At 40.9% G+C, this 25,325-nt stretch overlaps 2 protein-coding genes across 8 annotated transcripts in view; one reads left to right on the top strand and one right to left on the bottom strand.

Moving 5' to 3' along the window:
• Nucleotides 1-245: 245 nt before the first annotated feature.
• On the bottom strand, nt 246-24,026 carry COX8C (cytochrome c oxidase subunit 8C). Its single transcript, XM_089908156.1, has 5 exons — nt 23,932-24,026; nt 21,432-21,513; nt 19,426-19,506; nt 10,929-11,133; nt 246-10,308 (listed from the first exon to the last, which is right to left on the bottom strand). Exons 3-5 carry the CDS (start codon nt 19,470-19,472, stop codon nt 10,216-10,218), a joined length of 345 nt encoding a protein of 114 aa, XP_089764282.1. The 5' UTR covers nt 19,473-19,506; nt 21,432-21,513; nt 23,932-24,026; the 3' UTR covers nt 246-10,215.
• A 488-nt stretch (nt 24,027-24,514) lies between these two features.
• BTBD7 (BTB domain containing 7) overlaps nt 24,515-25,325 on the top strand; it is an 80,987-nt gene continuing 80,176 nt past the window's right edge. For 5 of the 7 annotated variants that reach the window (XM_089908151.1, XM_089908150.1, XM_089908147.1 and 2 more), the window contains exon 1: nt 24,515-24,806. The gene's annotated coding sequence lies outside the window, so the exon portion shown is untranslated. Of the gene's footprint in view, nt 24,807-25,044; nt 25,324-25,325 lie in introns of those variants that run through there. The other 2 variants (XM_089908152.1, XM_089908148.1) reach the window with 1 other exon arrangement.

The following is a 25,325-nucleotide window of genomic DNA, read 5'->3' as shown; positions in this document are numbered from 1 at the left end:
TCTTTGAGACTTTTGCTAAATCTCTTTTCCCCACGAAGAAACACGGAACAGGAGTATGTAGAACAATTATCCAAACTCTTCCTGTTTTCCCATACCTCCTTTGAGGCATTTTCTTTTTTTAAAAGATTTATTTCTTATTTATTTTTATTTATTTTTGGCTACATCAGGTCTTAGTTGCAGCAAGCGGGATCTTTCGTTGCTGCATGTGGACTCTTTTTTGCGGTGCACAGGCTTCTCTCTAGCTGTGGCATGTGGGCTTTCTCTTCTCTAGTTGTGGCGCACAGGCTCCAAGGCACGTGGGCTCTGTAGTTGTGCCGCGAGGGTTCCAGAGTGCGTGGGCTCTGTAGTTTGCGGAATGCAGTCTCTCTAGTTGAGGTGCGCGAGCTCAGTAGTTGGGGCACACAGGCTTAGTTACCCCATGGCATGTGGGATCTTAGTTCCCTGACCAGAGATCGAACCCACGTCCCCTGCATTGTAAGGTGGATTCTTTACCACTGGACCACCAGGGAAGTCCCTGAGGCATTTTCTTAACCTGCCTTTTGTTGGGGTTCTTTTCTGAACACCTCCTGCAAAGAGTTTAGTCAACTTTGAAGTCAATGAGCACAGCCCACATAAGAATGTCCTCACTTCTGACATCTTTGCAAGTTCGGAGGTTCCCAAAACCACCCTTAGTTCCAATGATTCATGAGGAAGATTCACAGAACTCAGCAAAAGCTACTGTACTCCCAGTTATGGTTTATTACACCTAAAGGCTACAGATTAAAATCATCCAAGGGAAGAAGTGCACAGGACAGAGGCCAGGAGGGCTCCAAATACAGATCTTCCAGTTGACCTTTCCTCCATGGAGTCAGGACAGCATTACTCTCCTGGTATTGATGTGTAACAATGCACACACAATATTGCCAACTAGGAAAGTTCATGCAAATCTCCATGTTCATAGCAGTCTCCAGTCCCTGGCCTCTTCCAGAGATAAGCTGATACTGCATGATCCAAAGCCCTCACCATAAATCGCATTATTATCTGCTGTGGCCAGCCGCCACCCTAATCACATTAACTACCTAGTGTGATCCAAGGGCCCCATGCAAATAAGACATTCCTATTAGGCACGATTTTCCAAAGGCTTAGAGACCTCTCCAAGCTGAGGACAAAGGTCAGACCTCTTTGGGGGTAAGGTTAAATTCTTTACTATACATCCTCCAATATATTTTAATTTTTTAAAAAGTTTTCATGCACAGTCTAGTTTTTGAAGTGGACTAGGTACATGTTGAAGAAAAGTATAAGCAGGAGTAATGGGAATCAAGCTGGAGAATTTCACACAGATTTGATGTCTGTAACACCCTTCCATGCAATCTATTTTCTTTGCTGCCACCAGTTTTTTGCAGAGGATCACAGCAACATCCTTTGGGTTAAGGTATTTTGTGTTGTGATTTACTAATCACTCCTTCTTCCACTTCACTTCCCTTCCAGCAACCTCTTTACTAGGACGCAAAATCATAGAAATACCAAGTAAACTAACACCCCTGTAATTGGCAGTTTTCTAAAGAGATATTTGTCACTTCTCCTGTGACTCATTCCAACCCCTCTAAACAAAGAATCAATGTATATACCTGTGAAAAATTTCAATGAGATCTCAATTCTCCTTAGAGAATAAAGAGGCAGCTCCCTTGTTTCAGTCTTTGTTTCAGGATCCCTTGTTTACAATATTTGGTAAGGTATGCTATTTTATAGTTTGTGTCTTACGGTTATGGATTTTATAATTCATTAAAAATGGCACTTTTTCTCTACATTCTCATGTTTGTCATTTTCAACGAGTTTCAAAGGAGAAGAGATTTTTTCCCATCATCTTTTGCAAAAGACCCCTCATTTATTTTGTTTTGGGGGTGTATGTCTCTAGTAATATAGGTGGATTTTTTTTAAATGAATACTCTAATAGAGGAATTTGATTCATTAAAATTTTGACTTGGTGAGTAAAATAAATTATAAATGTCTCAGTGTATAAGAAACACTGATATCCTTGAGCAGAATGCAGATATAAATTTAAAATAAGCAAAGAAAAATGCAGATATAATGAAAAGGTAATACTTAACTCATTTTATGACTGCAAAATGAACAAAATTAGAAGAATGGGCCTAAAGTGGTTCCAGGGTGGGTGGTACGGTAGAATCACTCTGAGAAAATATTAAATAGAAACAAAGGAAGGAGTCTGGATTTTGCATAAATACGTAAATCTAAACCTGTGTCACAGGAATGCTGTGTCCCTATTGCTTTTCATATTGACTCCAATCAGGGCACTGTAATAAATCATGTAGCTACTGTGTTCAAATTAATTTCTTTAATTATTACGATCCGTAGAAGAAATCATGGACTAGAAAAAGACAAATGGTCACTATTCTGCTGCCCTGAGTAAGAGCTGACTAGGGCAAGTTGTGCAGCCTGTTACTTAGATTGGTCTGCCTACCCTTCCCACTGTCCAGGACAGCTGAGCTTGCCCAGACAAGGGACTAACACAGGGAGTCAACACATTTACTGTAATTACTAATATTTTTAAACTTATTCCTGCCCTCTTATGCCATTTTTCCAATTCTTCATTCTTGTTATTTTCTCTTTCCTACCTTTATTCACATTCATTTTCTTTTCCATTTTATCCTCTAGAAATTTGGAAAATATATAGCCTATTTCTATTCTTCTTATAATTACCCTTAAATTTTGAAAGAATATAACTTTCATTTAAATATTACCACCATGGCCAATATACAATTCTCCATCAGTTTCAGTATCTAGAGCCTTCCCTGCTGGTCACCATCCACCCTTACCCCAACACATACCTTAGCATCTGAGGCAATCATGTGAGGGTCCAGTTGCAGATTATTAAGCTGTTTTACTTTACAGATAAAAAATTACTCAGACTTAACTATTTTGTTTGACTGGTCTTTTTCAGTACTATTTTATCACCCCATCTCTTCCTCTTCCCTGGATTCATTTTGCAGGAATGAAGATTCTAATAACTATTTAATAGGAGAAAGGTAGAGAAATGGATTTAAGATAGTCTTCAAATCAAAATCAGTATAAAAGTCACCCAGGTAGAGTCAGTGGTGAGGGCTATGGAAAAAATAAATAGATTTCTATGAAACAAGAGGCTTGGAAACACTGGACACCAGCTGGAGAGAAGCCCAAACCAGGAGCAGTAAGATGCGAGTCATACCTCCTCTCACCAGCCCCCACCCCGCCAAAGGTCTGTGGGGGCTATGGTAGGCGGGGGGGGGGGGGGGTCATCTAGCAGGTGCGGAGGAAGGGAGGAAAACATTAGGCTGGGGCTTTCCCCTCCTGAATAAACCATTGATCACTCACAAACAAAAGCAAAAAATGCTCTCTCTTCTCAGAGGAAAATGCACCCTTGGTAATGCTGTCTTTTGGTTAAGAATCAAGAGAGATGAGTATTTGTTCCCACTAATGGAAGCACGTACATTAAGTTATACCTGAATGGTGACTTCAGCCCCAAGTATAAATGGGCAAAAGCATAGGTAGACTTTGGTTTTCTCAGCTCCAAAAGTACCTTTTTCTGCCTGGACATCATCTCCAGCAGCTACATATCCCATTAAGATTCTGAGGGCCATGAAAAGATGCACTAAGATATGCTGTATCTGATCTGCTCTGTGCCGTCACTTCATTTGTAATAACATGTTATATCCTTAATTAAATGAGAAACTTAAAAAAACATATATTTGCATGGGCAAGGACAAGGATCATTCTCCACAACCCACCTGAAATACCCCAAATGGTAAATTTGAGGCCTTGCACATCTAAAAATTTTTATTTTTCTCTTCCATTGAAATGCTTCTTTGGCTAGGTATAGTATTCTGATCAGTTAAAGAAAATCTTTTTCCCCCCTATCTTTCAAAGTGCTGTTTCATTGCCTACAAAGATTGCATTACAACAAGAGATCTGATTATTTCTTTGTTGACATTTTTTTGTCTGAAAGCTTTTTAGAAATTTCTCTTTATCCTTTGTCATCTCAGATTTCACCATAATATATCTAGGTGTAGGCCTCTTATAATTTATTCTGTTATTTATTTATTTATTTAGGCTTTATTTATTTATTTAGGCTTTATTGAGTTTTTCTCCAGATATATTTGGAGGTGGAACATGTGTGATGTGTGCTGCATCCACCTTCTTTATCTAACCTTACCCCACATACAATAAATCTAGTAAAAACCTAAGATACAATATGGATAAATCTCACATACATAACATCATTCAGCCAAAGGTGACAATACATCCTCTACTATTCCATTTACATAAAGTTCAAACAGGCAAAACTAATCTATGCTGTTAGAAGTCAGGATGGGGGTTATCTTTAGGGGCTACCTGGATCTTGGTAATATTCTCTTTCTTGGTCTGGGTACTGATTACATAGCTGTATTAACTCTGTGCAATTAACTGAGCCATATACTTACAACTTACACACTTTTATGTATGTTGTACTTCAATTAAAAGGTTTTTTTTTAAACTGGATTTAGATTATCTTGAATTCTCCATTCTTTTTATATGGAGATAACTTTTCACTTACTTTAACCATAATTTTAAAAACTGATTAGGGACTTCCCTGGTGGCGCAGTGGTTAAGAATCTGCCTGCCAATGCAGGGGTCATGGGTTCGAGCCCTGGTCCGGGAAGATCCCACATGTCACGGAGCAACTAAGCCTGTGCGCCACAACTACTGAGCCTGTGCTCTAGAGCCCTCAAGCCACAACTACCGAGCCCGCGAGCCACAACTACTGAAGCCCACGTGCCTAGAGCCTGTGCTCCACAACAAGAGAAGCCACCACAATGAGAAGCCCGCGCACCGCAACAAACAGTAGCCCCCGCTCACCACAACTAGAGAAAGTCCACACACAGCAACGAAGACCCAATGCAGCCAAAAATAAATTTATTTTTAAAAATAGACAGGAGTTGTTAAAAGGTGAAGCTGGAGTTGGATGAAAAGAAGGTCAAATGTAAGAAAAGTTAAAAATGTACAATTAGTAAGACTTTGTAAGATTAGAACTATAGTAAAGAAAAAGACTGCCAAGGAGGGTTCCTACACTTATTTCCGGTATAGGCAGCTGAAAGAGACCGTAGTATCTTACTTTTCAGATTCAAGGCAAACATGATTCACTTCTCATTACATTTACTTTCATAAGCCTAAATTACTTGTGCTATCTTCCTAAAACCAGATCCTATCACTTTCCTGTTCAAAAACCCTTTAGTAGCTTTCCTGTACATATAATAAAAAAATTATTCTAATTCAAACATGGTCAATAATGCCATCTATGATTTGGCTCCCACCTACTCCCTCATCATCTTCTCACAACACTTTCCTTCTCACCCACAACACTTAAAGCTATGTAGCTTTCCTCAGTTCTATAAAATATCAAGATCTTGGTCTCCTCAGGGTCTCAGACATGACTTCCTTCTAAAATTTTAATTTCCTTCCCCACTGTTCACCTCTTTAGGTCTCAGCTTAAATATCATTCCAGCAAACACACCTTCAATGACTGCCCTTCCCCCAACTTAAGTTAGGTCCCCTAGTTATTCTTCATATCCTATTTGTGATTATGTATTTAAGTTGACATGTCTGTCTACCTCCCGCTCTAGACTAAGTTAGGGCAGCGACTTTATCTATTTGATTCTCCTGTATATATCCAGCACAGTGTACAGTGGTATACAGGAGGTGCTCAAACACTGAATGAATGCATGAATGCACACAGGATGAATAGCAGATTTGAGAGGAGAAAGATTTCAGGTTTGGGTATTTTTCATCTGAAGTGTCTATGCATTATCAAAGAGGAAATGCTAGGCACACAGAAATAACTACCTGGATTTCAGGAGAAAGATCTAGGACAGAAAGACTGATTTGGGAGTAATCAATAAGTAACTGAAGCCATCCAAAGGCTGAGAATATACAGAGAGAAGAAATTTTAAGCAGAAGGGGAAGGAGGCTAAGACTAAGAAAGAACAATCAAATTGATGAGAGATAAATGAGAAGTTTGTGATACCGTTAAGTGTGATACCACTGAGGAGATTATTTCAAAACCAGAGTAAATAATGCGAAATACTGCAAAAAGGTAAGGACTAAGAGCTATCTACTAGATTTAGTGACAAAGCTACTGATGACCTTGGATAGCATATCAATGGAATGATGAGTAGAAATAAGCATTCAGTTAATTGAAAACTCAATCAGTGGAGAAGTTGAGAAAGCTACCAAAAACTTGGACGCTTATGTTAAAGGAGATGGAAGGGCTTCTTTCCCTTTTTTAAGGAATGAAAGCTGAGCATATTTAAATTATCACGAGATGGAGTCGGTAAAGAGAAATCTAAGTTAGACAACTGCTAGAGCTTTGTATCCCATAGGGTAGGAAAGATGTAGGACCCAGAGCACAGGAAAGAGGGTCAGCCCTAGAATGGTAATTCTCCATTCCACTGCAATTAGAGGAAAGATGGGTTGGATTCAGTTACATTTGTAGATAAGGGGGCAATAATTAAGGAATAGTTTCAACTTCCTCTGTGAAGTAGGAGATGAGGTACTCTGTTAAGATTAAGTAGAGGGCTGATATAATAAATCAATAGAACATGAGATTTAAAATGGCCACTATCATGAAAAGTAAAGGAAAAGAGAAAGGAATTTCAAGAAGCACTACAGGCTTATGAGTTTGGAGACAATGAATTTCTAATAGCAGTAACAGTGTGATTCTTTCATTTCCTTTGCAGCTCTTGCCTGAGCCAAAATGGGGGGACTAAGACTGATATAGGATTTGTATTCTGGAGGGCTCATGAACAAAAAGATAAAAGGGCAAAGAAGTTAGAGGTATTGGCAATAGAACACTTAAATGAGAGTGGGTAAGGTGGGAAGGGTGGATAAGGAAAAAGGAAAAACAACAGGTTCCTCACAGAAGAGAATGGCGAAGTCCAAATGATGCCAAGTAAAGGTGTGGTAGGAACAATGGGGTAATAAAGCTGAGAGAAGTGTAGGCTGACAAAATGAATATATTAAAGAAGTGATTTTCCCCATGATAGGCCTACCCTAAGTATCATATTGAATGTATATGTGTACACATACGTGCATAAATTATACGATCAATTTTAACCAGTACTTGATTTAGAAAGTTTAATTCTGACTAACCTCAGGTTACTATTTAAAAAAAAAAATGTTAATGCCCTGCTTACACGGTAGGCCACAAAATCTTTCAATGACATACTGCTTTGAATAAAGCAAAAAAGTTAAAAATCACTGGTCTAGGTCAACCTGCTGATTTTACAGAAAAGGAAACAGCCTTCCATAAGTAAAGTGATTTATCCAAATTCAGCAACTTGCCATAGCAACAGAACTTTAAAAATAAATAGAACTTCGCAGAAAATGTTTTTTCTGTGTTGAAAAATGGCCTACCCCTGATCTTTCTGAATAAAAGTATTTCATAATCATCAATCTTTCTTAAAATCTTTGACAGAAATATTTGCCACAAATATTTATCATGCTTACAAATTAAATACTGTGTTCATCATGCTTATAAATTAAATGTTATAAATGATTTATAAGTCTTGTCTAAAGACCTGAATTTATAATTTCTATAAATTTCTTTGCCAAAAATTATCAAAGAAAAAGGACAAGCTTAGTCGATATAAATGCTACATTTTACTTATACTGTTAATTAAAATTATTCCATTTCTTCTATAATCTTCCTTAACACAGCATTACACACAGCCACTACTACTAGAAAGGACTGAAATTGGCAAGAGAGATGAACCCTATTTGTCTCATCAGCAGTTTAACCACTCAACAGGTTATATTAAAAAAAAAAAGAAGAGCTCAGAATATTTGCCAGCCTTTGAGCTAAATGTCAGAAAAACAATAAGATAGGAACTATCTGCTTTCCCATCTACGGACCACATAATAGATGCTCACTAAATGCCTGTTCACATGAAGGAGGAATTTCAGTCTTCTGATCAAAGAGTAAATATTTTGATTTATCTACTACCCTACACCTAAGGATTAAAAAATTATCACACCTCACACTTCCTCAAGGAATTTTAAATCTGGCTATGGAGAAGAGATAGATAGGCAGTATATGCATATGGTGATGATCAGATGCCGGAACTTTATACCTACTGGATGTTAGCCAATAAAGTACTCATCTGGGAAATAGTCAAAGTTCTACCAATGATATCACCGTCAAAATATTTTATAATCAGCTGTTTCACCAGGAAAATCATTAGTTTATTGTCAGATCTCACTTTTAAACCGAGAGTTGAACTACTTCATTTATTCCCCAAACTCACATTTTAAAACTATTCCACAAAAATTTAACCTGAAGACATGAAAGTTTCTACACGCTAATTCTTCCCCAAAGAACATCCTGTAAATTCTTAAGATTTCAAAATAAAATCTTCCAAAACACCTCACAAATAGAACCAAGACCTCCTCCAAGAAATTCCCCTTGATCCTCATTATTTGTAGAGTCCATATTTGCAAATTCTCCTACTTGCTAAAATTGATTAGCAATCCCCAAATCAATACTCACACTTTCACGTCATTCACAGACATGCAGGGGTGGTGAAAAATTTGAATCGCCCAACGCTAAGGTCAAACAAGGCTATGTTCTAACTTCTTATTTCAGTTCTCATACTGTAAACAAGTGTCCTTTCCATGGTCTTCTTAGTGTCACATTTTTTACATTTTTGTACTTTTTGTTGGAGATTTCACTGTTTAAAATGGCCCCCAAGCAAACCAATATATACAGCATGGATAAACAAGGTCCTACTGTATAGCACAGGGAACTATATTCCATATCCTGTGATAAATCACAATGGAAAGGAATATGAAAAAGAATGCATATATGTGTAAATGAATCACTTTGCTGTACAGCAGAAATTAATACAACACTGTAAATCAACTGTACTTGAATAAATTTTTTAAAATAAAATAAATTAAAATTAAAAAATAAAATGGTCCCCAAGCATAGTGCTGAAGTGCTGTCTAGAGTGTCTAAGCACGAGACCGTGATGTGCCTTAGAGGAAAAATATACATATTAGATAAGCTTCAATCCGACATGAGTTATAGTGCAGTCAGCCATGAGTACAATACTTATGAATCAATAATATATAATAAATACGGTGTCCTTAAATAGAAACACACGTAAAATCAGGTTATATATTGATAGGTTGAGAAACATATTGTGACCAGAGGCCCACAGGAACCTAAGCCTGTACTTCCCCTAGGAGCAGTGGTTCAGCGTGTACTAATTCTGCATTCACAGTGACTACATAATAAAACTACCCCAAATAACAAGAATCCACTGTACTTTGAAAGTGACACCTTTATGCATGTAAAATTAATAAGACAGGGCAACAGAATTTGTTCAACAAAATGAACTACCATTTCCCAACATATAGCATTATTCCATGAGAATACTCAATAAATACGTGTGTCAAGTAAATGGTTCAGAAAATTAAGCGCTCCAGTTTTACGGCAAAGACCTCTCCAGTGCAATATTCTTCCCCAGCCAGCACAAAGGTAGACCATTCCTTTGTCATTAGCTGGAGCACATGGACGCAGCCATTAGAAGCTTAAGTGCACAATCACCGGAGTCAGAGAAGAAAAAAGTTCAGTAAGTCTGGTCTTACGTTGCAGTTCTCATTAGTGTATAACTGACCCCTGAACAACACAGGTCCACTTACACAGCGATGTTTTTCAACAAATATATACTACAAGATCCGAGGTTGGCTGAACCCTCGGAGGCAGAACCTCAGATACTGGAGGGCAGACTGTAAAGCTACGGAGGGAATTTCGACCGCAGGGAGGGTCAGCACTCCTAATTCCGCCCGCACCGCCCCCTCCCCTCCGGAGGCCCGCACCTCCCCACCTTGCACGGGTCAAGTGTATTTTCCTTCAGTAGATTTTGTCGGCTTTCACGACGTTTTGAAAATATCCTGTGACCACACATTAATACCAAGCATGAACAAGTGTCTCAATTTTATTTAACATTTTTAAGTGACTGTATAACTCTATGATACACAATACCAAAAAAGTGCAAAATATTCACCATAAGCATGTGGTTATGAAGGTGAATACCCACAATGGTTGCGCCATCAACCCAACTACGAACTTTTGCGCATTTAAAGAAGCCACAGCGTTTTCTGAAAGTTTGCCGGACATAAACAGCTGCTCTACATCTTCTCCCACTACTGTCTTCGGTACTGGTTCAGGCTGCTAAGCACATACCCACTGGGGGTTAAGAAGGCGGTGAAAAACACCGCGAGGGCAATAGCCACCGCCTGGAAGAGAAGATGAAAAACGCTGTTAGCGACGGCGGCTTCCGGCAACAGTCACTCGCTGCCGAACAAAAGAAAGAACGATTTTGAGGAGTTTGGCTGTTGTCATCAAAACGGGGGCCTGGTGAAACCTAAAAAGCGGGAGCTCCCTTCCTAGGCGACCCAATAGAAATTTTTGAGGAAAACTCATTTTCCTTCTCATGGCGCCCCAGTTCTGACCTTTGAACTCTGGAAGCTAGACGTTGCCCACGATTTCCAGCGTTTTAGGGGAAATGCTACGTCTTGGCAATTTAGAGGGTGATCGAAGGTGGCAGATATTCTGAGGTGGGCAACGACAGCTCTGCCCCTCGGACTTCCCGCCCATAAAAGGTACCGACGACTAAGGCTCGGCCCTCTGAGGCCCGCGCTTCTCCAGGTCCCTGCTTCCCGCCGCCTCAGGCCCAAACCCGGCACCCTCACCGCGACGCCGCCCCGGCCCCCCACCGGGCCTCTGAGCCCTCCAACTGCGGCCCGGCCACCGAAGCCTCCCACCCGAGCGGCGGCCGTGTCCTCCCCGCCTCGGCCACACGCTCCCGTCCGTCGCGTCCCGCCTGCGCCGCCCCAGCGGGTGGGCCCCAACTCACGATGGTCGACGCGGGGCGCTGGCGCGGAAGCGTCAAGTGGACCAGGCGCTGGCCACGCTGCAGGACCAGCAGGGTCACACGGCGGCGGGGAAGTAGGCAGATAACCGGCAGGCGCGGCATGACTCTCGGCTGAGGCGAAGACGCGAGGCGAAGACGCGAGGCGAAGACGCGAGGCGAAGACGCGAGGCTCAGCGAGGCGAAGTGACTTGAGATGAAGTGAAATGACGCGAGGCAAGGTTTGAGCGCGCGAGCTCCAGAACTGGGCGGGCAACTGGTCTGCGCAGGCGCCCGGGCCAAAGGGTGGGGGGCCTGCTCCCCTTCTCCCCGCTAAGCCACGCCCGTGCCACGCCCCTTCCGCTCCGCACCCTGCTGTGGCCCGCCCTCTCACACGTCCTCAGTCCTCCCCACTCCCCATCCTCGTGCACCTCTTCTCACGTCGCACGTGCAATACCCCTGTCCCGGTGCCCCTAGGCCCTGCTTCCTACCCCTCCCACAGTGCCCTCTCCCTTACCTACCTTGCCCAGCCCCCCAGCGCTACGGCACACAGTATCTCGATTTTCTGAAGGTGAGGTGCTGAACACCTCTGTACTTACTTCCCCTTATCTTTCATTCCTCCCTACCTATACCTCTCAACATGCCATTACTTCTGTTTGTGGAATTTATAACATTTCTACTCTGTTCTCTAATGTTAATTACATTTTCCATACATGGTCTATAACTTAATTCCCAACATTGAAAACCAAGAACAAGTATCTGCTGTGTGCTGATGATATAAAAATATTCATGACAGGATCAAATAGAGTGTTTGGATCCAGTAAAGAAGGTGATATAATTATATGTCACTAGACTTGTAGCTCTTGAGGGAGAAATGGAATATATTGTGATTTTCAAATTTAATACTATAATAATCCTATATCTACTCTCTAAGATGATCTAGTTTCTTCACACTATTTTACTTTTAGGCTTATTACACAACCAGCATTCTAGTATTTCTTTTAATTGGCTTGTTTCTACTTCCTGAATTCTTTCTCTGTTTTTGGATTCCTATTTCATTTTGCTGTAGTACATCCTTAAGCACTTCTTTCAGGAACAGTCTGTGGTTGATAAATCTCCTCAGTCCCTGGAAGTCAAAAAAATATTTTGCTCCAAACTTAAATGCTAATTTGGCTGAGTATAGAACTCTGGGCTCAAAATCATTTTTCTCCAGGAATTTTAAAGCCATTATTCCCTTGTTTTCTAGCAGCTAGTGTAACTGATGTGAGCCAATATAATTCTCATTCCTTTGATGTAACCTCTTGTTTCTTCTTGGAATATTTTTATCTTTGGACTTGTGAAATTTCTCCAAGTTAGGGCTAGATATGGTTCTTTCTTTCCTTCATTCATGAGACTTTTTAATTTGAAGACTTGGATCTTTCTTTAGCTCTGGGAGATCTACTTCTATGTATTATTTATGTCTTTCCCTCTATTTTCTTTGTCTGTCTTCTCCTTGTGTCTTTACATGGGGTGGCTCTCTGTGGTCTCTTTTATGAGACAGGATACCATTCACCAGGGCTCTACTCTTGACCTAATCATCTCCCAGAGGCTATACCTCCTAATACCATCACATTGGGAGTTAGGATTTCAACATAGGAATCTGGAAGGAACATAAATATGCAGTCCATTGCATCTAGTAAAAAAAAGAATGCAAAACATCTCATTAAAAAGTTTTAGTTCTTAAAAATTATCATCACAAGAAAAAAGATTTTGTAACTGTGTATGGTAACAGATGTTAACTAGACTTATTGTAGGGATCATTTCTCAATATGAAACCACACACCTCAGTTGGGACTTGAACCCACAATCTTCCACCTGAAACCACACAACTCATCTCAGGACTTAATGAAGCTCAGGTTCTTTATGTTTCAGTGCAGAAGGAATTCAGCGAGAGGCAAAGTGATAGGTAAGAAGTAGATTTATTAATATCCTTTGTAAAGGGGTTGCAGGAACATGGGGCATGAGAGGATGGTCATGTCCCAGGTCTCAGGTGAGTTTTTGGGATGGGCCACCAGGTGAGGGTCCTTGGCTTCCCGCAGGAAAGCATTCAAGAGCAAACCATAGTAAAGGGAAAGCAGAGATACACATTCCATAGACAGAATATGTTCTGTCTCAGAAGGTAAGGGCAGCCCTGAGAGATGCACCCTCCATAGACAGAGTGTGGGCTGTCTCAGAAGGTGAGAGCAGCCCTGAAATATGGGGTGGTTAGTTTTTATGGGCTGGGTAATTTCATAGGCTAATGAGTGGGAGGATTGTTCCAACTATTTGGGGGAAGGGGCGGGGATTTCCAGGAGTTGGGCCACTGCCCACTTTTTGGTCTTTTATGGTCTGCCTCAGCACTGTCATGGCACTTGTGGGTGTGTCATTTAGCATGATAATGTATTACAATGAGCATATAATGAGGCTCAAGGTCTACTGGAAATTGAATCATCTGCCATCTTGGACCTAGTAGGTTCTAACCAGTTATTGTTGTGTCCTCAATGGCTGTGTCATTCTTTTAATGGTTGTGCCCTGCCCCCTTCCCTCTTGTCTCATTTATATACAAATAGCAAATCATTATATTATACGCCTGAAACTAAAATAATGTTATATGTCAATTATATCTAATTTAATTTTTAAATTTTTACTTATCTTTTTACTGAGTATACTTGATTTATAATATTATATTAGTTTCAGGCATACAACATAGTGATTCAAAATTTTATAGATTATACTCCATTTAAAGATATTAAAAATAAATAAAGTTATTATAAAATATTGGCCACATTCCCTGTGCTGCACTATATATCCTTGTAACTTATTTTATACATAGTAGTTTGTATCTCTTAATCCCCTACCCTTCTTTTGCCCATTGCTCTTTCCCTCTCCCCAGTGGTAACCACTAGTTTGTTCTCTATATCTGTGAGTCTGTTTCTTTTTTTTATATTCACTACTTTATTTTTTAGATTCCACATGTAAGTGACATCATACAGAATTTGTCTTTCTCTATCTGACCTATTTCACTTAGCATAATACCCTCCAAGTCCATCCATGTTGTTGCAAATGGCAAAATTTCATTCTTTTTTATGGCTCAGTAGTATTCCATTTTATATATATATATATATTTTATATATATATATATATATATATATATATATATACATCACATCTTCTTTATCCATTTATCTGTTGATAGACACTTAGGCTGCTTCCATATCTTGGCAATTGTAAATACTGCTGCTATGAACATTGGGGTGCATGTATATTTTTGAATTATTTTCATTTTTGTTGGACATATACCCAACCGTGGAATCGCTGGGTCACATGGTAGTTCTATTTTTAGCTTTTTGAGAAACCTCTAGACAGTTTTCCACAGTAGCTGCACCAATGTACATTCCCGCCAACAGTGTATGAGGGTTCCCTTTTCTCCACATCCTTGCCAACATTTGTTATTTGTGGTGTTTTTGATGATAGCCTTTCTGACAGGGGTGAGGTAATATCTCATTGTTTGTTTTTTTGATGTTGAGTTGTATAAGCTGTTTATATATTTCGGATATTAATCCCTTATCAGTCATATCATTTGCAAATATTTTCTCCCATACAGTAGGTTGTCTTTTTGTTTTGTTGATGGTTTCCTTTGCTGTGCAAAAGCTTTTAAGTTTGATTGGGTCCCATTTGTTTAGTTTTTCTTTTTTTTTTTTTTTTTTCTTTTTGGATGCATTGGGTCTTCGTTGCTGCACGGGGGCTTTCTCTAGTATGCGCACGGGGGCTACTCTTTGTTGTGGTGCGCGGGCTTCTCATTGCGGTGCCTTCTCTTTGTTGCAGAGCAAGGGCTCTAGGCGCATGGGCTTCAGTAGTTGTAGTATGCAGGCTCAGTAGTTGTGGCGCACGGGCTTAGTTGCTCCGTGGCATGTGGGCTCTTCCCGGACCAGGGCTCGAACCTGTGTCTCCTGCATTGGCAGGTGGATTCTTAACCATTGCGCCACCAGGGAAGCCTAGTTTTTCTTTTGTTTTCTTTGCCTTAGGAGACAGATCCAAAAAATGTTGCTATGATTTATGTCAAAGAGTGTTCTGCCTATGTTTTCTTCTAGGAGTTTCATGGTTTCCAGACTTACATTTAGGTATTCAATCCATTTTGAGTTTATTTTTGGGTATGTTGTGAGAAAATGTTTTAATTTCATTCTTTAACATGTGACTGTCCAGTTTTCCCAGCACAATTTATTCAACAGACTTTTCCCCATTATATATTTTTGCCTCCTGTGTCATAGATTAATTGACCATAAGTATGTGGGTTTATTTCTGGACCCTCTATTCTGTTCCATTAGTATATGTGTCTGTTTTTGCACCAGTACCATACTATTTTGATCACTGTAGCTTTGTAGTATAGTCTGAAGTCAGGGAGCATGATACCTCCAGCTCTATTCTCCTTTCTCAAGATTGTTTTGGCTAATTAAAAAAAAATAAAAGAATATCTACTTCCTTAGTTTAGGGGACAGCAATCTACGGCCCACAACCTGTTTTTCTGAGCAAAGTTTTTTGAAAGCCAAACGCCAAGTTTTTATATTGATTGCATACTGAAATGATACAATTTTGGTATATCTGGTTAAAAACAATACAGTATAAAAATTAATTATACCCATTTGTTTTTAGTTCTTTTAACATAGTGACAGATAGTTTGAAATTACACATAGGTTTCATATCAACCCAATGTTCTCTTGGACAGCTCTGCTCAAGAACCTTACCCTGAGCAATCAGACCCTGCATGAATGTGCCTAGCTACCTACCTAACCTCATCTCCTTGTCTTCACTCTCCTCTTTGTACATCATGCTGAGTCACACCAGTCTCTTGAATCTACATGGCTTCATTCTGTCTCACTTACGGGTCCCTGCCTGAGAAATCTCCCCTGGACATTCCCACAGCATACTCACTTACGTCATTCCATCCTTATACTATCCTGCAAAAATATAGCCCTCACCCTATTCCCCATGGCTCTCTTTCCCCTTCTCTGAATTATTTTCTTCATGTCCCATCAGGACCATCTGAATGTGGTAACTGTGTCTCCTTCACTAGGAGGTGAGCACTGCAAGAGCAGGAGTCTTGTCTGACTTGCTCACCCCGAAGCACCCCAAGAGGCACCTCATACATGGTAGGTACTCAATAAATATATGTTGAATGAATGAATAATGAATGCTCATATCTCTTTGCTCTCTTTTCCTTCCCAACTAAAGATACTGTCTGGAGAGAGTAGCCTCTCCGACACAGTAGAAATTGACAACATAGGCAAGGGAGGCCCTAGATTGTGAAGAGAGGGAATGAATGCACAATGGCACATTTCAATATTGGTCACCTGTTTGTAGCTGTGATATGGGAGAGCACAGCTGGACGAGAGATATTAATGAATAATTGTTCCCAGACGTTTCTCTCCTGCTATGGGCCAAAGAAGACTTGAGTTTTGCCTAGTCAGTTTCTTTCTCTCCCTCATCCTTCAAGACGAGATGTCAGAACTATCCCTTTGAACTCCTGTAATGCAGAATCAGGAGGAAACAGAAGGGGCAAAGGACAGGAAACTCAAGACACCATTGGGTGCGATTTTCTGAAGAGTTGAAAAAAAAGTTTTGCAAAGAATTGCACTGTGTGAGCAAAGTAGAAGGAAAAATGAAAGGGAATTTTTAGAAGGAGTGCTGTAGTCCATATATCCCATTTAGGACATCTGAAAAATTGAAATAAAAAACTTGAAATTTTGAATCTGTTTTGGGGTGACAAATTATATACCTCAATTGACATATCTGAGCCTGGACCACATGGTTGATGATTGTATGTTTAGACCATTTACATTAAATGTAAATAAATATGAGTAATAAGAGGCAAAGTTTATCATATTAATTTTTTTTTAAGATCCAACTATATACTGCCTAAAGAAAACCCACTTAAAAATGAAGATATAGATAGACTAAAAGTAAAAAGATGGAAAAAGATATACATGCAAATATTAACTACAGAAAGCTGGATTTGCTATACTCTCAAAGTAAATATCCTCGCAAAGAATTTTTGCACAGATGAAGAGAGACATTTCATAATGATTAAAGGATCAATTAATTAGAGGACATTAAATTCCTAAATGCTTATGCACTTAATAACAAAGTTTCAAAATAGTTGAAGAAGCAACTGATAGACGCAAAAGAAAAAATAGACAAATCTAAAATTATAGTTGGAGAATTTAAAACTCCTCTTTCAATAATGTTTGTTTTCAACAAAACAAATAGACAGAAAATCAGTAAGGATATGGAAAACTTGAACAACACCATCATATTGAAGTAACTGATGTTTATAGAACACTCTATTTATCAATACCCAAACACACATTCTTTCCAACTATACATGCAATATTTACCAAGATAGAATATATTCTGCACTATAAAACAAGTCACAATAAGTTGAAAGGATTGAACTCATACACAGTATATCATTTGACGACAATGAGATTAAATTAGAAATCAAAACCAGAAAGGTATCTGAAAAATATCCTCGAATATTTGGAAACTGAACAACACACTTCTAAGTAACCCATGGGTCAAAGAAGAAATCACAAGGGAAATTAGAAAATATTGTCAACTGAATAAAAATCAAAATACATCAAATTTTGTGGGATGTAGCTCAAGCAGTACTCAGAGGGAAATTTTTGGCATTAAACGCATGTATTAGAAAAGAGGAGAGGTGTAGTTAAGTCTTTCATTTCTAATTGTGAAATGAGAGACTTTGTTTATTATTAGAGACTTTCTTTCTTTCTCTCTAGATGGGAGACCGGAGGGAATACTGGAAAGATGTTGGACTTCAACATCCTACAAATCTAGGTTCAATTCCTGGCTTTGTTATTTTTTAACTGTGTCACATTGGGCCACTTACATCTTCTCTCAGCCTTAGTTTCCTCACTTGTGAAACTGAATTAATAATACCTATAGTTCAGGAATACTTCAAGGATTAAATGTGCCTTTGGTACACAGAGGGTCACACAATGATATCATGCTTTCCCATGTATTGCCAACAGGGGAGGGCAAATTGTGGGTTAGGGCACAACAAATAGTCAAAGTAGATCTAAAGTGCCATGTACAATATAGGGGTAGGGAAGTAAGAAGTACAAGCTAGTAGGTATAAAATAAGCTACAAGGACATATGTACAGCATGGGGAATATAGCCAATATTTTTAATAACTATAAATGGGGTATAACTTTTAAAAATTGTGAATCACTGTATTGTACACCTGTAACTTATATAATATTGTACATCAACTATACATCAATAAAAAATAAAATTTTTTTGAAAACAAAACCAAAAAGGAGAACCATGTAGGAAAGTTGCTAACCCTGAGACACAGAATCAGCTATCATACTGTTAGAGAAACTCAAACTACGGAATGACCTAAATCACGATATATAAAGCCCAAGTAATGAGATAATTTCTACCCTTGTACTTATTTTTTCTGTAGTACCTGCCTTAACATAAAACCCTAGACATTTTCATACAGTTTTCTCTGACTGGTTATTTTTTGATTCCAATGTTGTTGACCTCTGGCATAGTCTGTGAACCTCTTTTTTAGTAGCAGTAGTAGTAGTAGTAGTAGTAGTAGTAGTAGTTGTAGTAGTATTTAACCCTTCTAAAGCACCTATTATGTGCCTGGAACTGCTCTAAGCACTTCACAAAGTATTAACTCTCTTAATCCTCCCATACCCTATAAGGTAGGCCCTATTATTATCCCCATTTACAGATGAAGAAACTGAAGCACAGAAAAATCAAGCAAGTTGCCCATAGTTATATTAGTGGTTCAGGAGCTTTTTCTTTTTTTTTTTTAACATCTTTCTTGGAGTATAATTGCTTTACAATGGTGTGTTAGTTTCTGCTTTATAACAAAGTGAATCAGTTATACATATACATATGTCCCCATATCTCTTCCCCTTTGCGTCTCCCTCCCTCCCAACCTCATCGGGAGCTTTTTTAATCTCAGGAACTCCTTAGAGATTATTGATGCCTCTAAAGAGCTTTTGTTTATGTAGGTTATAACTATTAATATTTACTATATTAGAAATACTTAAATATTTAAAGTATTTATTAATTCACTTAAAAATAGCAATAACAAGCCCATCACATACTAACATAAACAACATTTTTATGAAATATAAATATATAGTTTTTAAATAGTGAGATGAGTGGCATTGTTTTACTTTTTTTTTTTTTGCGTTACGTGGGCCTCTCACTGTCGTGGCCTCTCCCGTTGTGGAGCACAGGCTCCGGATGCACGGGCCCAGCCGCTCCGCAGCATGTGGGATCCTCCCGGACCGGGGCACGAACCCGTGTCCCCTGCACCGGCAGGTGGACTCCCAACCACTGCGCCACCAGGGAAGCCCTGTTTTACATTTTTAAATCTCTTTACTGTCAGGCTTAATAGAAGACTAAACTACCTGAAAAAAAATAAAAATAAAAATAAACTACCTGGATTCCACATCTGTTTTTGTGTTCAATCTGTTGTGATGTCCCATGTCATGTAACCTCTGGAAAATTCCACCATACGCTCTGCAGAGAATGAGTGAAAAAGTCAAATATCTTAGTGTTATTATGAAAAGAATTTTTATTTAATTGTGTGTTTTTAATGAAAATAACGGTGACATTGTGGGCCCCCTAAAAGGGTCTAGGGGACTCCTAAATCCCCATGGTTTGAGCACCTGTGTGTTACATGAGTCTTGTAAGAACTGATTTAATACAGCCTATCCCCACTTCCTGGCCACTGTTGATTGGTTTGAAGTTTGGCTCCTGACTCAAATATTGGGCCAAAGCGCCCCTCTCCAGGGATGTTATGCTTGGGATCAGCAGCCTGAAACTCAGACTCTTTTATTCAATGAATGGTCTAACTTGGGAGCCATGTTGTTTTTCGACCCACGGAGAAAGCCCTTCCACGGTGAGTTAATAACGAAGCCAAGCTGTTGAAAGCAGCAGAGGTAAGCAACAGAAGGCACATCCTGACCAAGTTCAAATCCCTGGTTCTCACTGTTCCTGAAACTCTGATACTTTCCTGTCCTTGAGTTCTGGGTCACTCTTTATTTTCTCTATGATAAATCCTGCTTTGGGCTTAAACTAATCGGAGCTGGATTTCTATCACTTGCAACCCAAAGAGTCTTAACAAATGCTCTGTTAGTCAAGTCTTTTTCTTCCTCAGGTTTTCCCCCACTTTTTAATAAAAAAGTCAACAAAAATGCTGAAGTAGGCTAAGAAAGAGCTCTGTAAGAGACAAGCCTGGCTGGACTAATCCGAATGATGAACAGGTTAGGCTGGGGTGCAGCTGACGTGAGAATCAAGCATCTTAGGTCTTTCTCTGTGAAAAAAACCTTACATTACTTTTGACAGTGTCAGTAAATCTGACTCCAAATTCAGCCACAACGCAATTAAGCTCCCTGCCGGCCCACCCCTACCTCAGGAGGTGGCACTTTTAGCTCCTCAAATTACAGGAACAAACAAATTTCCTCCTTTGATATCTTCAAGTCACAAGAGACTAGCACTGTTGACTTAAACCTCTCCAATGTTCAATAAAGGGCTTAGTGAGCCCCGGATTCAATATATGCTCAGTGACCTACAATGTGGAACCTTCCTGCTATAGTTATATAAAAGGGCTTGATTAGAGCTATAGCCTAGAGATCAGGTTTTTGAGCTCTGTGTATACAATGAAAAAGAAAGGCACACTCGCCCACTTCTTTTTTTTTTTTTTTTTTTTTGCAGTACGCGCGCCTTTCACTGTTGTGGCCTCTCCCGTTGCGGAGCACAGGCTCCGGACGCGCAGGCTCAGGGGCCATGGCTCAAGGGCCTAGCCGCTCCGCGGCATGTGGGATCTTCCCGGACCGGGGCACGAACCCATGTCCCCTGCATTGGCAGGCAGACTCTCAACCACTGCGCCACCAGGGAAGCCCAACCCACTTCTTTTTAATGAGATTTTTATAAATGTTCATGCTCTAAATGAACTGGTGTTAGGGTTCTAGAAAATTATATAATGTACTGAGACTGAAGTGTACCTCAGGCTCAAACATCTTCAATTCTCTCCTCTCTAGAAAAAACTTTTAATTGCTGTTCCAGGACCGAAGGTCTTCGAGGAATGCAGTGCCTCTCTCTGGGTCTGTTTGTGTCTATCTTTACAATTGCATGACCTCAAAGAGAAACTCAAGATAAGAAAGCGGTAAGAGCAGAGAGCTGCAAGGTGGGAAAAACACTGAGTTATGCAACTGGTAACATCAGTAACACACTTTTGAATTGAAAGCACAATGCTAATATAAGATCCAACAAAAGCTGCCATCCATTATTACAAAGAATCCTGAGAAACAATTGCCCTTCTGCAGTTCAAAAGATAATCTTGGTGTTCCAAGTTCACTCTTTTTAAATTTGTACATTATTTTTTTAATAGAGTCTTTCTTCAAAAAAAAATTATAAGCGATGAAAAGTTTTAGTTTTCTTACATCTCTTTTTCGTTTTTAAATCCAACATTCTTCTTCCTCTCCTGAGGCACACCCAGATATTCTTCAATGGATTTCTGTTATGCTGGAGTGAAGAGAGATTGTCAGTTGGAGCCAATAGATCAAAGGTCAGACCTCAGCACTATCCTTTACTAGCTGCAGAGCTTTAGACAAATAAAGCAAGTATGGTAATACTTCTCTTAGAATGCTGATATGGAGGAAATAGAATTTTCCTTTTCTTCATGATTTCAAAAACTCAGCTTCCAGAAAGATGAGCCTAGGGAGAGGCTTTGGTGGATCGTTACGTATGGTAGAAAAATGAAGGATCAGATTGGAGTAACAGAAAATGGGGTGACATTCACTGATGGAGGGAGCAGGGAGTGGAAGAACAGAACACTTGATTGCAAGTGACAGAAATGTACTGCTTTTATCCACCTCCAACTAGTTTAAGATGAAAAAAGGGGAGTTAGGCAACTTAATGGCTCATAAAAACTAAAAGACCAAGGTTGGACTGGTTTAGGGCACAGCTATGCCCAGGAGTTCAAATGATGTCAGGGCTTCCATTTTTCTCAATTTCTGTTTCTTTCTGCTTGTGGTCCCCATTCTCTCCTATTGCTCATGTCTTTCTCCTTATAGCTAAGGAAGACAATTTACATTGTCCTTTAAGGTCATAATTCCAGAGATTTAGATTAAGAAGAAACATCTCCTAGGAGAGCCTGCCAGAAATTGCCAGAATAGATTCTCACTGGCTGGCTTGTGTCACATGCCCACCCAGATCTGTCTGACTCTAGAACCCATACTCTTCACTGCTCCTGAATACTGTCTTAGCACTTTTTAAAAAAAATTATTTTTTAGTCTGTCTTCCTATTGGAGTCTAAGCTCCTCGAGGGCAAAGAATCATTTATTTTTTACCCTGAGCATGTGTAGGACTGAACTGAAATAGACAAATCTAAACTCTGACATATGATGTGTAAACCAAGTTAATTCAGTATCTAGTAAGTACACCTAAGTGGTATGATAAGAAAACACAAGGTATATGACTTAAAGGGTGGAAAAAAATCATGGAACACTTACGCATGATTTCTGTAAAGGTAAATCTTAACCGAACTAGCATACTAGAGTTCTCCTAGTGTTCAGATAGACAAAAGGACAAGGTGAAACCAGCAGACCTTATTTGGCTTTTCAAAAAGTCTTTGATAGATTTACACATCAAAAGCTTTCAGAAAAATGGGGTTACCCTCGGATTTTAGAATGATATTGTTAGTATTGTTTTAATTTTGTTTGTTATATTGTCTCTAGGAAACAGAATCAAAATCAAGCAGTGAAAGTTAGGAATAAATGAGAAAGTGTAAATAGTGGAGACCGATCTTATTTCATGTTTAATAAATTATCAAGAGGTGGTTTGAATAACGGAATTTTTACTTTGCATATAACAGCTCTTTCAGTTAATGCAGTATTTAGCTGAAGACAAAGGCCAAATAATAGAAATAATGGTACGTGCCTTGAATTTAGATAAGATTCAATTGTGCATTTAGGGGGAAGTATAACAGTATAGGGGAATTGGAGGTGGGCACACAGAGCCAAACCTTTGTTCCAACTAGATGGGCCTATTTCCCTTGCATTTTTTCACTTTTCCATGCACTTCTTGTCTCCTGTCCACACATGTGCTCAGCTGAAGAGACCCTTACCAGCTAGAAGGGTCCTTTTTTTTGGACAAGGGAATACTACAATCTCTGCTACAATCTCCAAACCTTCGAGTATTGGGGTTGGGGAGAGATGCGTGGGGTGAAAGGGGTAAAAATGAAATAACACAAATTGGAAAGAAATAGTCTTTCCAAGGAAGTAAGGAGGTGATGAGTGAGCACAAGAAAGATACATCAAATCTGAAGGAAGTCCAGAGAAAAGTAACAATCATATTTAAAGAGATAAAATACTTCCATTGAAGGATGTTAAAAAAAAACAACTTAAATATTCCAACCAAATGCAAAACGTATAAAATAATAAAGGACAAAGAGATGGTTAAAAACACATCACAAAATTGGAAATTGCTCTTATTCTTTTAAGCTTAGAGATGGTTTGAGAGCAACAAAAAGACTTGGTGGCATGACTTGGAAAACTTGTTTCTCAAAGGGTGGGGAGAGACTGAAAATGAAAATACTTTAAAGGGAGTTTTAAATAAATTCCCAGAGGACAAATACAGGATGTATTGCTAGGGCCTGTCATAGAACTGTGAGAGATAATGTGTCTGATGACCAGGGTCAGAATGTCTGGGTTCTAGTCTTGTCTTGCCTACTTACTAATGCTGCATGTGCGCCCCGGGGCAAACGACTTAGTATTTTTGAGCCTATTTCCTTAGCTGTAAAAGGGCGATAATAATACCCGTCCTGACTACCTCAAAGGGCGGTTTTGGTGTTCAAAGAAAGCCACGCATTTACCAGTGTTTTGCGAACTGTAAGGTGCTCCATAAACATAAGTGTTTTTGTTAGTGCATCGCTGAACTTACTGCAAACTCCCAGACAAGGGGCATCTAGGGAGAGCGATTTGGCTCTCCCACGCGGCGACTGTGTTTTCATCAATCCTTATCCCACGTTTATGGGGGTATCTTGCTGAGGAAAACTTTTCGGTGCCTGATGAAAAAAAAAAAACAAATCCACTATACAACTAGCAAGGTGGTGTCTGTAAAAGTAGCATAGAGACAGGGCTCAAGATAAACTGCCAAGAAAACGCCAAGACTGTCAAAAAGGACTTCTCCGTGGAAGCGCAGTCTTCGCTTTACGAAAGATGTGTCGTGAGCGATAGATCATGATGCCGGCCGCCGGATGGAAACATGAATTGTTAGAACCGGTCTGCGGTAGCGTAGTTATTATAATTCCACTCTGACAGATTTAACGATTTGCCACAATTCCCCGGAATAAGCAAGATGCTGCAACGAGCTTCAGACTCCGAGCGGAGGGCGGGAATAATGCGCGCGCACTCGGCTCCAACCGATGCCAGGTCCCGTGAACGCGCCTCCCCGGCCAGCCAGGGCGCGCGCGCCGCCGCCGGCCCACGTGACCCCGGGCGCGGCGGCGGCGGCGGCGGGGACTGGCGGGGGCTCGGGCCGGCTCCGCAGCGCCGCGCAGGCGCCCCAGGCCTGCGCCGAGCCAAGTCCCTCCTGCTCGCTCCAGGCGTCAAAATGGCGGCGAGAGAAACCTGGAGAAGCCCCGGAGCCTGAGCCACTGACAGGAGCTGAGACGGGAGGTGGCGGCGGCGACGGCAGGAGGAGGATGGCCGGGGGCGCTGGCGCCGGTGCGGACGGCGGTGCAGGCGGCGGCGGCGGGGGCGACGGCCGCGGTCCCAGCGGCGGCAGCAGCAGCAGCGGCGGGAGGAGCCTCCGGGGTGAGTGTCCCTCGATGTCTCTGAGGCTGTGAGCCGAGGCTGTTACCGGCGCGGTGCTGGGCGTCCCGACGAGGAAGGGGCTGTGCGGGGGCCGTGGGGGCGCAGGGCTGGGGCCCGGCCGCCGCGGGGGGCGCGGAGCCGGGGAAGGGTCACTGGTCCGTCTGGGGCTGAGGCGGCGGTGGCAGGCTGACCGGTCCCGGTGCGCTCAGCGGGGCGGGCTGGGCAGTGCGCAGCCGTCCCGGGGGCAGAGGCGCGAGGTGTGGCGCTTGGGGCGGGGAGAGCGGCCCGAGGTGGCCGCGGCGGCGGCTCGGCCGGCTCCAGTCTCGGGGCTACGAGGGGCGGGACTCGTCGCTCCCAGGACGCCGGGAAACCGCTCCCGAGACTCGGGCGCGTGTTTACCCGGCTGCGGGGCTGCGACCGCCCCGGGGTGGGCGTGAGAGCTGCCGTCCGGAATCAGGGGTCGAGGAATGCAGGCCTGTGTACGGCTGCTCCCCGGGGGAGAAGTTAGATTGTCCGGGT

Source organism: Delphinapterus leucas, chromosome 2 (assembly GCF_059928025.1).
Source record: "Delphinapterus leucas isolate spDelLeu-1000000601 "Yukka" chromosome 2, BTC_Dleu_Yukka2, whole genome shotgun sequence".
In the NCBI taxonomy this organism is placed as follows: Eukaryota; Metazoa; Chordata; class Mammalia; order Artiodactyla; family Monodontidae; genus Delphinapterus; species Delphinapterus leucas.
The sequence above is the reverse complement of the archived record's forward strand: the minus strand, read 5'-3'. Positions and strand labels throughout refer to the sequence as shown.